This window comes from Micromesistius poutassou (assembly GCF_964030765.1).
Source record: "Micromesistius poutassou genome assembly, chromosome: 6".
NCBI classification, from domain to species: Eukaryota; Metazoa; Chordata; class Actinopteri; order Gadiformes; family Gadidae; genus Micromesistius; species Micromesistius poutassou.
Window position 1 is genome coordinate 13381052 of NC_140276.1, and position 14121 is coordinate 13395172.

General features: G+C 45.2%; 1 protein-coding gene across 1 annotated transcript in view; it reads right to left on the minus strand.

Moving 5' to 3' along the window:
* The window catches only part of il1rapl2 (interleukin 1 receptor accessory protein-like 2), a gene marked incomplete at both ends in the record, with an annotated part of 108093 nt that overhangs the window by 22483 nt on the left and 71489 nt on the right, over positions 1–14121 (minus strand). The window contains one exon of the mRNA XM_084469616.1: positions 8025–8157. Within this exon, the coding sequence (XP_084325742.1) occupies positions 8025–8157 (133 nt within the window). The remainder of the gene's footprint in view (positions 1–8024; positions 8158–14121) is intronic.

Below are 14121 nucleotides of genomic sequence, written 5' to 3' on the forward strand. Positions count from 1 at the left end.
TCCACTGTTTCTTATCTTCTATCCGAGTGCTGTTTTTCACTCCTCTTCTGTTGCTGCTGTATTTCCACAATTCTGAAGAATAATGATAGTATTGCTACTTTGTTTTATTCGTGGCACCACACCTGGAGCCAATTTAATCCCCTCTGCATTTCAGTTCTAAGCCCCAGCTTTGTTCTCCTGGCTTTTATTAGCTTCCTTAGTTTCTTTGAGAATGCATGAGCAGTTTTAATTTGACATGAGTACATACTCTATTCGAGGTTATCTTGTGTGCGCGTGCATGTGCATGTGTGTGTGTGTGTGTGTGTGTGTGTGTGTGTGTGTGTGTGCGTGTGCGTGTGCGTGCAAGTGCAAGTGCTTGAGAATGTGAGCTACCAGGACTCGGACAGAATACAATTGAAACAAGGAACTTCTAATCCTTAATGATTTGAGTTTGATCAGGCTGATTAGAGGGCAAAGCGAGGCACACCTCCTAGGATAAGAAGCAGCTTAATGTTGGTTTAGAATATATATATATATATATATATATATATATATATATATAGTTTGTTCCTATCCTAATCTTTTAAACATGCACTTTATCACTTTTTTACTGCAGCCAGAAAAAAAAGAATAAAAGTATCCACCCAGGGCTCATCAAGCAGGGACGTGTTCTCTGAAGTTTGGCGAGAAAACCACACTTGAAGTGATTGAGGCGGTGACAAAAGTTGGGGCAGGTCTAAGCCCTAGAAATAAAGCAGCTACTTGTTATCACTTGAACAATTTGGTAGGATTGTTTTATGTAGCCTACTACTAGTTAGTAGGTCTTCTTCTCTTCTTCTTAGTAGGTTACCTATTTCTTATCAGTAGGTGAGCTCCCACTAATCAGCGTGTAGGAAAGTGTTCTAGTACGGTGGATCCACGGCAACTGTGTGAAAAACAATTAACAATTAACAAACAATTGTAGGCTGCAATATATATATGTGTGTTTATATATATATATATATATATAATTAAGCAATAGATCACGACAGGCTGTGGTATACGCTCATTATACCACAGTTAAGGGGCGTTGTCCGTCCCGACGCGCAGCGGAGGGGCGGCGACCCCCTTCACTGTGGTATAATGACCATATATCACTGACTGAAGTGATCTATTGCTTTTATAAAACGGTTACGTAAATATGGCGAAATGAAAGTCATAGACACCCTCAATTTTGAAAAAGCTAGAAAGTCGGAAAAGCATTTTTTTTAACGAATACAAAAAAGTAGTTCCTCCTGGCTGCCGGCAAAGTGTACGGCGGTTGCTATGCAACACACTGTAGCGTCCTTCAGAGAGAAGGCTAGGCTAAAGACGGTAGCTTGGTTCGCCGGCAATTTAGCCTTCTATCTAGTTCACTCGAACTCGATAGTAGGCTAAATTGCCGACCGTGTGCCGTGTGACAACATTTCCACCCTCTCCAGCAATCAACATGTTTTTTAGGCTTCAGTGAACTACGCTATCGCTTTTATATATACATAAACAACAGTTAGAGTTAGGCGCGGAGTGATACTGAACTCTGTAAACTTAACGGGCGTCATAGCTGTGTGTATACGCTCAATATACAACAGTTGGGAACCAATCAGATCGCTTGATTTAGGCCCCCCGTTTTATAAATATGTATATATGTTTATATATATATATATATATATATATATATATATATATATATATATATATAGATAGATCAATATATATAAGCCTAACAGTAAAACAATACTGAGCGTTTTTGTGTCTGTGATTGTTTGCCATGCTAAAGGCAATGTGGTTAATTTCTTGATTAGTTTTTATTCTTTCATTCCCGTAACTATTTAATAACACGGCTAGTGAAGCTTCAGACAGAAGCGCACTGCATTGATTTTAGTTTGACGATATTTGCTTGTTAAACAAAACAGCATGTTCTAAAAGGGCAGATCTGTTTCTGATTAGCCTTGCTCTAAAGTCTGGCTCCACAATATCAAGGACATCATGTGGCACTCTGGGAAATACATTGTCCAAACAAATATGTCTCTCTCTCTCTAAAACGTTACGCCACAGCCTAAGAAAATAAGTGATTGTTTTGTGTGCTTGTGTCGGACACACATCGCACTACTCACACAGTACAGAGGGGTGTTCCAAGAACGGAGGTTTAACAAACACAGAGTTAACGCTGAACTCTAGGTTGTCCGATCCTGTGCCGACTAACCCAGAGCTGTCGGTTCCACAGCACCGGTTATGAATTAGTTCAATCAACACGGGGTTGGTTAACACAGGGTTGTGCGCGTTCACGGCAAACCTATAAAGACATGATGTATGGATCATGGAAATCCTGATCAAAATGGCGAAACGGGCCGCATATTTTACCGATCAAGGTACTAATTATTCTTTTTCCTCCCTCAGCAACTAAAGAATAAAAATGATGGAAGAAAAGTGTTTTTTTTATTTTTATTTATTTAAATGATTTCTGCAAATGTGGTCTCGCATCCTTTGTCAGCCCTTACAAACATTTGCGAATGTGTTCCTCCTCGAGGAACGGGTAAAGTGGGGAGGCATCTCTTTGCGCAGAGTGGCTATATTGTGGAGGACGGCGCATGCAACAATTACATTAGGAAATTGTTGAAATGTATTGCTCACATTGGATGTGTGCCATCAATGCACCCAATTACATTAGGAAATCCTGAAATATAACACCCAGATGAAAAGTCAACAAGGATAATTTCGGAGCCATTTGGGAACACTTAAAGTAGATAATGCTGACCTGCAAGTTAGTGAAACTCCATGAAGTTACGCAACAACCGCTTCAGCGCAAGACAGACGCACGGAGCGGCAGACGGTAGCTTTGCCTATGTGCTCAGCATCTCCTACACTGTACAAAAAGCTACCCGTCGCAAAAAAACGGAAAGCTATGCAAATTGTTTGTAGTGAACTGAGGGCAGATCCACGATTGGTAACATTTGCAATGTAGGGTTGGAGAAGGCTATTTAAATATATCAAAGAATCACGTGAAAAACTATAGCCTATCTCTCCAGCAAAAAGTCATCCGGAAAGGACAATATGTCGAGCCGTGGTCTAATTAATCTCTCTGTGAATTGCACAAATTATTTGCGCTCCGATATCAATAGGCGAACACGTAAAAGCTGCGATAAACGTGGGTTTAAATAGCCTACTCTGAGCAAAACCGGGTTATCTTCCAAACTTAACCTGCGCAAAACCTGCTCCGACCAGGTTTGATTGAGAGCATATGTTTCCATAGCAACTTACATGCCGTGGTCATTTTGGAACGGAAAACCTAGGGTTGCCGCTAACCCTGGGTTAACTTAGCTGGGTAAGTGATAAAACCGGCTTTGTGGAACACCCCTCAGTTCTCGATTGCGTGTTTGTTATTATTTGCATATAATTATATAATCAAAAAGGTTGATTTCCTTGTTCTCCTACTAAACAATGTTGGCCTTTCCTTGTGGAAACCCTAAAACAAAGAAACAGACGCTCTGATCACTTAATGTACGCACTTATTGTACTTAGTTGTGTAGCATCTTATCCTAGCTATCTTTGTTGTAGACGGGGAATGGTTTAATCTAACGATGGTAAGTGTTTGGCACTTGGTTCTATGAACATCCTTACTATACAGACAGTGATATATTGTTTAACCTTCTTATGCCAAATGTACTTATTGTAATTTGCTTTGGATAAAAGCGTCTGCTAATGACCCTAAATGTAAATTACCTTACCTGGAGGCCTATGTGACTTCATACATACATACATACATACATCTTCCTAATGCACAAAGCAGCTTAGGTCGGACAAATGTTTCTCAGTCTAATGTCTGTTTGCTGTGCATTCTCAAAACGAGAAGAACACACCACGCTAATAAAAATATCTGAAAGAATCGATTTTCAGAACACCACATGCACATCAAGTAAGATGGAATAAAGAAAAGAATGAGCAGAGCGACCGTGCAGGGTCACGGCCCCACAAGGTAGTGGGCGGACGGCTTAGGAGTTACGGAGTGTATCTGTGTCTCTCGGGTCTAGTGCCTTAACACACATGGAGTGATCACATGACCAGGAGTGATCACATGACCAGGGGGTGGGGGGAGTTTGTGTTCACGTACACACTAACTGACAGAACGAGAACACACATCAAAGAAAGGTTAAAAATAAAGTGAGTATAATAATAATATAAGAGAGTATGACGAATAGAGCCACACACACACACACACACACACACACACACACACACACACACACACACACACACACACATGCAAACACACAACTTTACTTGCAGTATGAACATAGCCTACCATATGTAATTGATGTTATATATATATATGCATAAGCATACATTATTATGTTTTCTAATAATCAATACAGAATTACATGGTTGTGTTTGTGTGTGTGTGTGTGTGTGTGCGCACGCACGCACATGGGTGTGTGTTTGTGTGTTTAGAATTAAGCATAGCACCACTGCTAAACACATGCATCAATACGTCCTTGGAATATTTTATTTAACAAGTTAGAATATGTATGAGCTCGCTACACGTATTCCGAATGGACAAACCTTACATTAGCACTACATAACAGGACCTTAAAGTTTAGAGGCAGAAACTTGGAGGATACGACTTGAATCCCGTAAACGACCCTGAATGTGTTGAGTTGTTAAACAGCCTGGAGAGAGACAGCTCACGGCTTCAGAGAAGCAGGCCAGGGCAGAAGAAGAGGAACAATTGACCTTGCTCACTTACACCTTCAAACGAGTCTCATCTTCAATCCGAACCACACGCTTTGAGAGCCAGACCTGACCTAATCTCTGTATGTGGAGATAATATAATGTTTTCAAGAAACATCGCCAGGCTTTTGAGGGTATGTTTTCAGACAAGCGTATTAGCACGTTTTGTGAGATGTGAAACATTTGAAATGCTTTAGGGTCAGGGAGAGAGGGTCAGGGTCAGGGTTAGGGTCAGGGAGAGAGGGTCAGGGTCAGGGTCAGGGAGAGAGGGTCAGGGTCAGGGTCAGGGTCAGGGAGAGAGGGTCAGGGTCAGGGTCAGGGAGAGAGGGTCAGGGTCAGGGTCAGGGTTAGGGTCAGGGTTAGGGAGAGAGGGTCAGGGTCAGGGTCAGGGAGAGAGGGTCAGGGTCAGGGTCAGGGAGAGAGGGTCAGGGTCAGGGAGAGAGGGTCAGGGTCAGGGAGAGAGGGTCAGGGTCAGGGAGAGAGGGTCAAGGCCAATTTCTACCAGAAGCGTCACGGCAGCGTCACGGCAGCGAAGCGGCTGTCTTCCGCACTGCAATCCCCGCTGGAAGCGGTCCGGACACGTTACGGCTGCAACGTCACTGGACAGGATTTTTCCACCTCGATGATCAACAATTCATCATCCATATTTCAGCTGTTCACTTCTGACTGAACTCATTACTGACTTATCGTAACGTTAATGTATCAATCGGCCGGAGGAGCTCCTCTGGGAGTCCGCATACGACAACAATCCCTTTCTCCTCCTGTCGCTGTTCAGAGTCAAAGCCAAAGTTCCTTTCCCCCAATTCCTTCTCCTCCATGGCCAAGATAAACCCCACATTACGAGTCTTTACTTGTTGTTGAAGTAGCAGCGAGTTGGAGACCCGACGCAGTCTTTAAGATTCATAATATCAGAGAGTATCCCCGTCAGTGGCGGCGGCGCAATGAATGAATAAAGATCGTAAACACGTCAGAAGAGCCCGAAGTTACTACTTTACAACCTCGTTGATGACCAACATTTAGAAAAACATGTACTTTTTATTCAGCCTTGGGTGAAATCGAAGCGTAGTGTGTTGGACTGTTTTCAAACGGGTAAGCTTTTAGATTAAAATAAGTAATGCTGTCTGTGAGCCTGTAGCAAATCCTACATCGTTATTGTTGTAGTATTCACCCATTAGCAAAGTGCCACTGATTAGCTATTGATACCATAGATAGACTGTATAATATTACTGTTAGTGAATTGCATAGGGGTCGATGTGAGCTCATGAATATTCATGAGCAAATGCAAACTGAACGGCTGTAGAAGTGCTCTGAGACACGGCTGCGAACCGGCAACTTTCAAAAATAGAAGAGGCAAGTATCGTAAACGAAGTGCCGGTTTGGGGACGGTTCCGTGCCGTGCCGCTGCCGTATCCAGTGGAATAGCCTACATTGACTATAATGGTTTCTATTGTCGTGACGCTTCCATGACGGTTCTGGTGGAAATTGGCCTTCAAGGTGAGGGTCAGGGAGAGAGGGTCAGAGTTAGGGTCAGGGTCAGGGTCAGGGAGAGAGGGTCAGGGGTCAGGGGTCAGGGTCTTTCCATTGTCAGGGAATTTCCATTGTTGTTCTACAAGCATCCCAAAACGATTTCACAACCCATCCGGACTACAACCTATCATGTTCTGACAACATTAAAGGGAACATATTTTAGCAGCAGTTGTGATGTGGACACAAACCATTTCTTAATCTACCCACTAGTGACACCCCCACACGCAGGAGTATCCACACAGATGTTGGATGGATGGATCAGACTCCCAACCCCCACCCCCCCCCCCCCCCCAATGGACTGTACCAAATGGTAGGCCGATCTACGAACACGTGAGCATTCAGAGTCGTCCTTGAAAATATCACTGCTCCACAATTGAATAACACTACGACCAATCAGAAGAATACATGGGGTGACCTATCCAGACCAGCGGAGCTAACCAATAGATAGGACTCTTGCCGTATCCGGTCGGTAAAACAGTAACGCTTTTGGCCCGCCTATATCAGATACACCGATGTGATTGGTTAATGTCCTGGGCCAGGGGAATCGGGGAGTGAGTATATTGCTCGTTCCCAGAGTGACTCGCTGAGCAAAAACTCTGGATTTCCAGGGTACATTGAAACCAGCAACCCTGGAGGACCGGCTCCCTCCTCCACAGGGGCCCACGCACCGGACCCGCCGTCCGCCCACAAAGAACCTTGAACAAAGGCGCCCCATGCGTCCAACGCCATCAAACGCCGTCGCTCAATAACCTCCAGCTCTGCAAAGAATCCTCATCCAATCGCTGCCAAAATATTGAACACACGGCGCGTGACTTCAAACGCAGTGGGATGTGTGCGGCGCCCTGTCTGCTATTCAACGGTTCTGAGCGCTGCACAGCTCCTCATCGGAGGGGGGGGGGGGGGGGGCCGGGGGGGGTTGCGGTCGCCCCCTGATGGCCCCCACTCCACGACGGCTCAAAGAGTGAGCGCGTCTGTGTGCACTCTGCCCCGTTTCCATGGCGACGAAGCAGGTCGCTCTTAATGATATTTGACGCCCTGCAGACAAGCATGCTTGTCCCAATAGAGCCAGATGTAATTGGTCCCGATAGGGGAGAGAATGAATTCAATCTCACTTTATTATTAGTATTAATCATATCTTAGAAAGGTTAAGAAAAAAGTGTCAAAGAACTCTTGAAGATTCATTAGTCCCGGGGGAACAAATTATATACCGACATTGTGAATTGTATGGCGCAGCTTAATACTCCAATAAGCTGTTCCAGAAACGATTTAACAGCACAAACCTGTATGCTGAAATGAGATTTAATTAATATTGCCAATGCTATATAAAGGATAAAGTTAACATTTCAAACTCGAACACATGGGAGAGGTTTGGCTTGTAGACAACCAGAGTGTGGGTTTTATAAAACACATTTTCATTAGATGGTTCAAGTTAAGTACATTTTTTTAATTAAGTCTCATTTTTCTGGAATGGATATTTGTTTGTAGGAAGACTTTTTGTGGGACGTTTTTCATTTTAAAATAAAAATCATGTTATGAGTCTTGCGTTTTGAATCAACAAATGTACGAATAAAATGCACATTACCACCAACAACCACAACTCCTCCGAAATCTGAATTGTAGTCTTTGCTTCTGCTACTGCATCCACAGAAATGTAATAGAGGTACACGATTGTATCTGTGAAAATACATTTATAAGTTCATCATTGAGCAACACAGATAGCCAGATAGACAGACAGACAGACAGACAGACAGACAGAAACACAGACAGACGCTCACCTGACTTCACTCTCTTTAATGTGGCCTGCCAGCTCCTCCACAAACTTCTCTCCTCTCATCCAGTAGATGATGGGCCTCCTGTTCTCCCCACTGTAGCCGAAGAACGCCTTGCAGTCCAGGCTCAGAGGCATGCCTGGCGCACACACACACACACACACACACACACGCACACGCACACGCACACACACACATACAAACAGGGAAGAAAAGCAATACATATTTTATTTTTAATATAGCAATTTTTCTCAAGCTGTACCACGACAGCAATCATAATTAAGGCGGTGAATTAAATGAAAAATATAATGTGACATTTCTTGTATCCGCATATCTCCTCTGTGTGCGTGGGTCTGTGCACATCGTATTCTAAATGATGTCGCACCATATGTTCTCTTGTGTCTTCGTCGGTGAAAGGTGAAAACGTATAAGCTTGCAATTATTGATGCCTCCCCCCCCCCCCATCACAGATGGTTTTATTTAGTCAGCAATCTACATCAGTTTACTACAATAATGTTAAAGACTGAGAGACAGGCAGACAGGCAACCAGACAACAAGACAGACAGGCATTGAGTATAAAGGGAAAATTCAGACTTCTAAAATGCTGATTATTAAGAAGTCCAACCAGATGATCATTGTGTGTGTGCCTGTGTGTGTGTGTGTGTGTGTGTGTGTGTGTGTGTGTGTGTGTATGTGTGCGTTTGTGTGATTGCTTGGTTTCTGACCCACTTTATTGAGGCAAGCCCATCACCTGTGCAGTATGAGAACACGTGCACACACACACACACACACACACACACACACACACACACACACACACACACACACACACACACACACACACACATCAGAGATGGTGAAAATATATAAGCTCCATGTTATGGATTGTGCTGAGGATACATTGAGAGGTTTTGCAATTATTGACCCCCAGAAATGACAGATTAAATGCCACCCCCCCGTCTCCCCCCCCCCCCCCCCCCCCCCCCCCATCACAGATGGTGCTTTCACAGTGTGTGAAAACCTGCCAACTGCCCCCAATTGTGGGGCCCTGGAGTGCGTTGTCGGGACGACACGGGGAGCATTACACACCCCCCCCTCCCCCCCTGCCCCACATCCAACTGACGGAGACCCAGAGCTGTGGCCATTTTGTGCCATTAGATTTGAGCTTGCTCCAGAGCGCCCTGATGTAAGCAGCCTATATGGACTGTGGACTGACATGGACTGTATTCTGTGTTATGTGTTTAGTTTGCGTTTGTTTGAACAGATAGGTGCACACATATTGTTGAACTGTGCGCCCAACATCACCCGCATTCATTCATTCTTTTAAACACTCACTCGCGGTAAAACAATGTTTTCTCACGATCAATTACTCATCAATCCTAAAAGATATGGGCTTGTACACGATGTCTGTGTCGAGAAAATATGGCTATTCGTTTGCATGTTTGTGCTCTGTATAGCCTACGTGTGTGTAAGCTTATGTTGCAGTTCCGACCTGCCATTGCACGTCAAAATAGCAACACAAGCTGCGCTATCCGCTAGTGCATTTAGACCAGGTATTTGCCAGTCAGTGGCGCAATTGCTTTTTGGATTACTAAAATAGCACCAAGTATCATTTGCGCAGGAACACGCCTCTGCATTTTGCCGACACGCATCCCAGGGCGCGTGTAGTGGCACGAGTTTGCTGCGGGGGAAACTCAGCTTTACGCCGGCAAACTAGCAACAATACATGCGTCGGTGTAGAAAGTCAATTGCGCTGGGTGCAAGATAGGGCCCCTGGAGTACTTACAGATCCCAGTGCCTTGTTAGTGTCTCCATACGCCAGCCAATCAGCCGCTGGGTAACAAATGCTTTATTCATAACTCCACTGAAGGAACATCTGAAGATGTGTGTGGGCTGCATTTTGAAACATTCAATTACTTCCAACGCGGAATCCAACGCAGGCTGATTCAATATTCCTAGATGCAACACGAAGGTAATCCGCTAATGAAATCGAAAAAGTACAAATATTGACACGCAACCATGCACCACACGCGCAAACTCCCCCAGCCCGCCTTGCGAAGACCTTGACGCCGCCGCTGGTTTGATTACAGCTATCAATGATGAGGATGATGTTGTATTTTAATGGCCATTCCGAGTGCTTGCTCGTTTTGCAGTCAATTAGCGGCTAATTATGATAGACCACAATATAATCATGATGATGGCTTCTTCAGCACTGAGCCACCATCCTAGTAGAATGCTTAAATGCCCTTTCAGTGTGTCTGTGTCAGTATATCTACATAAGGGTGTGTGTGGGTGTGTGTTAATGTATCGTTGCTTGCTAACAGCTAAGCGCTTGACCTATTGACAGTTCGCCCACACTGCAGGGACCTCATTTATATGCTTGTTCAAAATGCTTTTTAAATCAATGCGTGTGTGTGTGTGTGTGTGTGTGTGTGTGTGTGTGTGTGTGTAGATGTGAGGGCTCCAGTATCTTTATATTTATTGTTTTGTCAGCAATCTGCATCAGTTTAGTACAATGATGATAAAGACTGACAGACAGACAGACATGTATTAAGAAGTCCATCCAGGTGATCATTCTATGTGTGTGTGTGTGTGTGTGTGTGTGTGTGTGTGTATTTGTGTATGTGTGTGATGGTGTTTATACTTTATTGAGGCAAGCCCATCACCAGTGCAGTATGAGAACACACACACACACACACACACACACACACACACACACACACACACACACGCACAAACACTACAGAAAATTATCCTTTCTATGTGCATAATTATGTAGTATTTGTGTGTACATTTGTTAGTTCTTTCACTACAGTAATTGATTATTGCCCCAAGGGTGTGTTTGTGTTCCCAGCATGTTTTGGTAATTAAAATGATCAACCATGCTGCTGTGTGCGCGTGTGCGTGAGTGCACAGGCGTGGGTGTGTGGCCACAACGTGTGTGCATGTGTGTGTGTGTGTGTGCGTGTACGGTTGCACCTCATCCCCCTGCAGCAATAGCTAGGCCTAGCCCCAGAAGTCTGACCTGACTCTGCCCTTCCCCGGTATGTTGACAGGACCAGAGCCAGGGTCCAGCAGCCCAGCTGATTGCAGTAACTGGTGGCTGACTAAAGGATGTTTTGGTAAAAGAGTGTTGCTTTTATAATGGTGGTCATGCTGGAGGTCGTGGCGGTAATATACTATTATATTCTCATCACTTATTCAGTTAAAGGGCGGATGAGTCACTTTTTGATGACAAAATAAATGGGCTGACAGCATGCTTGTCCCCGGTTACAGGATTGTGTCTGTCGTCCGTAATGAGAAAAGCTCCTCAGATTGATACAAGCTGACTGAAATGTGTGTTTAGCCCTGGCTCAGGGACCCATTACAGAGATGTAGAGCTCTCCGTCCCACTCTCATACACACTCACATAACTCACTTTGATGTTTGAGAGGTTACTTTGGTATTTTACCAACAATCTCTGCAGTTGAAGTGGCCCTCCTTCCTCAAATGTAAATCCTGGTCTGCTATTGGCTGACTACATGCAGAACGCTGCTGACAAAGATACACAATATTTCCCCGTCTCCTTTCATCTACACCTCCTCAGCCTTTTCATGTTCTACACTTTGGTTGCTTCTTTTTTAATTGTCCCTTCAACAAACTCTCCTCTCTCTTATGCACAACCACACACACGCACGCACACACACATACACACACACACACACACACACATTCATTCATATACACACACACACACACACACACACACACAGACACAGACAGAGACAGAGACACACACACACACACACACACACACACACACACACACACACACACACACAAACACAGACAGAGACACACACACACACACACACACACACACACACACACACACACACACACAGACACATGTTGCTTTGCTTTTATCTGTGCAGGCAACTGCCATTGCTACGACTGAACTCTCTGTCTCACTCTCACTCTGTTCCTCAGTATTCCTCAGTATTCTGTTCCTCAGTACCCAATCACCTCTCTGATGTCTGATTCCCTCCCTTTCCTCTCAGGGTCTCCCCCCTCCCACAGCCTCTCCCCTCCCCGCCATCGAGACACACCTCTAACCGCGGTACTGCTGTGCGTCACGCATCAGAAAACAACCGCAGCGTGCGGACGTACACAGCACTACCGGGGGGGGGGCCCTTCAGGGTGGATACATGTGACCCAATGAGGTGAAATAAACCCTGCGCGCGCGCTTTGTCTTTTCACGTTGAATCCCTTCTTCTGGCGCGTTCCTCCCGACGGGGCTCTGCTCCATATTCACACGGAGGAGTTACACACGCGCGCTCTGACAGGGGAGGCCCCGGCGGACAACGGCAGCCTTTTAGACGTGCAAAACGTGACATGTGCTCCGTCATGGAAACCAGCTGTGTCCTAATGCATGGCTTTTTAATGGCGCGGTGGAGGGGGGGGGGCGTTGTTATTCTGAGCTCTTCTGCTTTACTGGGAGTGTGTTGTCCCTGCTTAAGCACACGTCATCAGCAAACTTTGGGCGAGTTCTACATCACCTTGCCCAGGGGTTGAGGTTATTTTCTGCATGTGTGTGTGTGTGTGTGCGCGTGAGTATGTGTGTGTGTGTGTGTGTGTGTGTGTGTGTGATTGTGTGTGCGTGATTGTGTGTGTGTGTGTATGTGATTGTGTGTGTTTACATTCCCATTCATACCAAAATGTAATCAGATGGGTCAGATGCTCTTTGTGTGATTGTGTGTGTGTTGGGGACAGGTACGCGGTGGGGGGCGTGGGGTTGTCTTGGTAACAGCTGAGTTTTTGGGATGCTGCTCCAAGGAAACGCAGCTGCACATGGCAACCCAGATGGTACCTCTCTCTCATTCTTTATCTCTCTCTCTCTCTTTATCTGTGTGACTGTGTCTCTCTCTCGCATGCCCCCCCCCCCCCCCCACACACACACACACACACATACAAACTGAAGGCCAAAAAACTGAAAAACACAAACTGACACATGCACACACACACACACACACACACACACACACACACACACACACACACACACACACACACACACACACACACACACACACACACACACACACACACACACACACACATGCTTAAACACACCCACACAAGCACAGCTCAGCTGTGATTCTTTCTACAACGCATCTGCTTATCTTTTGGTTAATGGTTAATATAGTCATTGGAAGAAATGTAACACAGCCGCTAAACATCACGCCGTTTTTATACCCACAAGTCATTCTCCTGTCAGCCCAATCACACGTTGATCACCCCCTCCTGCAGACAGAACCGCACAAGAGGGTTTCTAAATGGCGTGTCTCTGTTGCGTTGTTTGTCTGTGCGTTGGTGAATGTGTTTATTGTGCATGTCTGTGTTTGCATCCGAGTATATTACCTTCCCGGGGCTAGATTTGCATCCCGGTAATCGCACTTATCGGTCATGAGTTAAACAATATAAAAAAAACAAGCCTTTATTATTGAAATGATCCAAAGTGATGAAATGCTTTTCATAACAAACGTGTGTCTCTGTCAGCGCTGTCGCTCCGAGCTGTGTCATACCGCCGGCTCTCAAATCCGTTATGGGCTGACGTTCGCCCGACGCAAACCGCGTGTCAAGAGCCATCGGCGGAGACGTCTAAAGTTATTATAGTCGCAGGAGTCCGTGGACCTGTCGCGCGATTTTTATTCGCCCAAATAATGAGACCAAGAATCATCAGCGGGGGCCCTATCGGCTCAATTTCCTGTCAAACAGGAAATGAAGCCACCTGCCACCTGCCACCGAGTCGTCGAAGGGGGGAGATTTCGGATTATTCCCAATAACCTTCCTGCCTCTCGTCACAACTGTGTCTTGAGTTTGATTTTCATATATTTCTGCTCAACCGGTTCCCCCCCCCCACCCCCCACACACACACACACACACACACACACACACGCACACACACACACACACACACACACACACACACACACACACACACACACACACACACACACACACACACACACACATACAGTCACAACAACACCACTTGTGTTATGAGAATGGTGAAAATACATCATTTCCCAGAGAGGACTGATATCAAGGAATCCTCGCATTA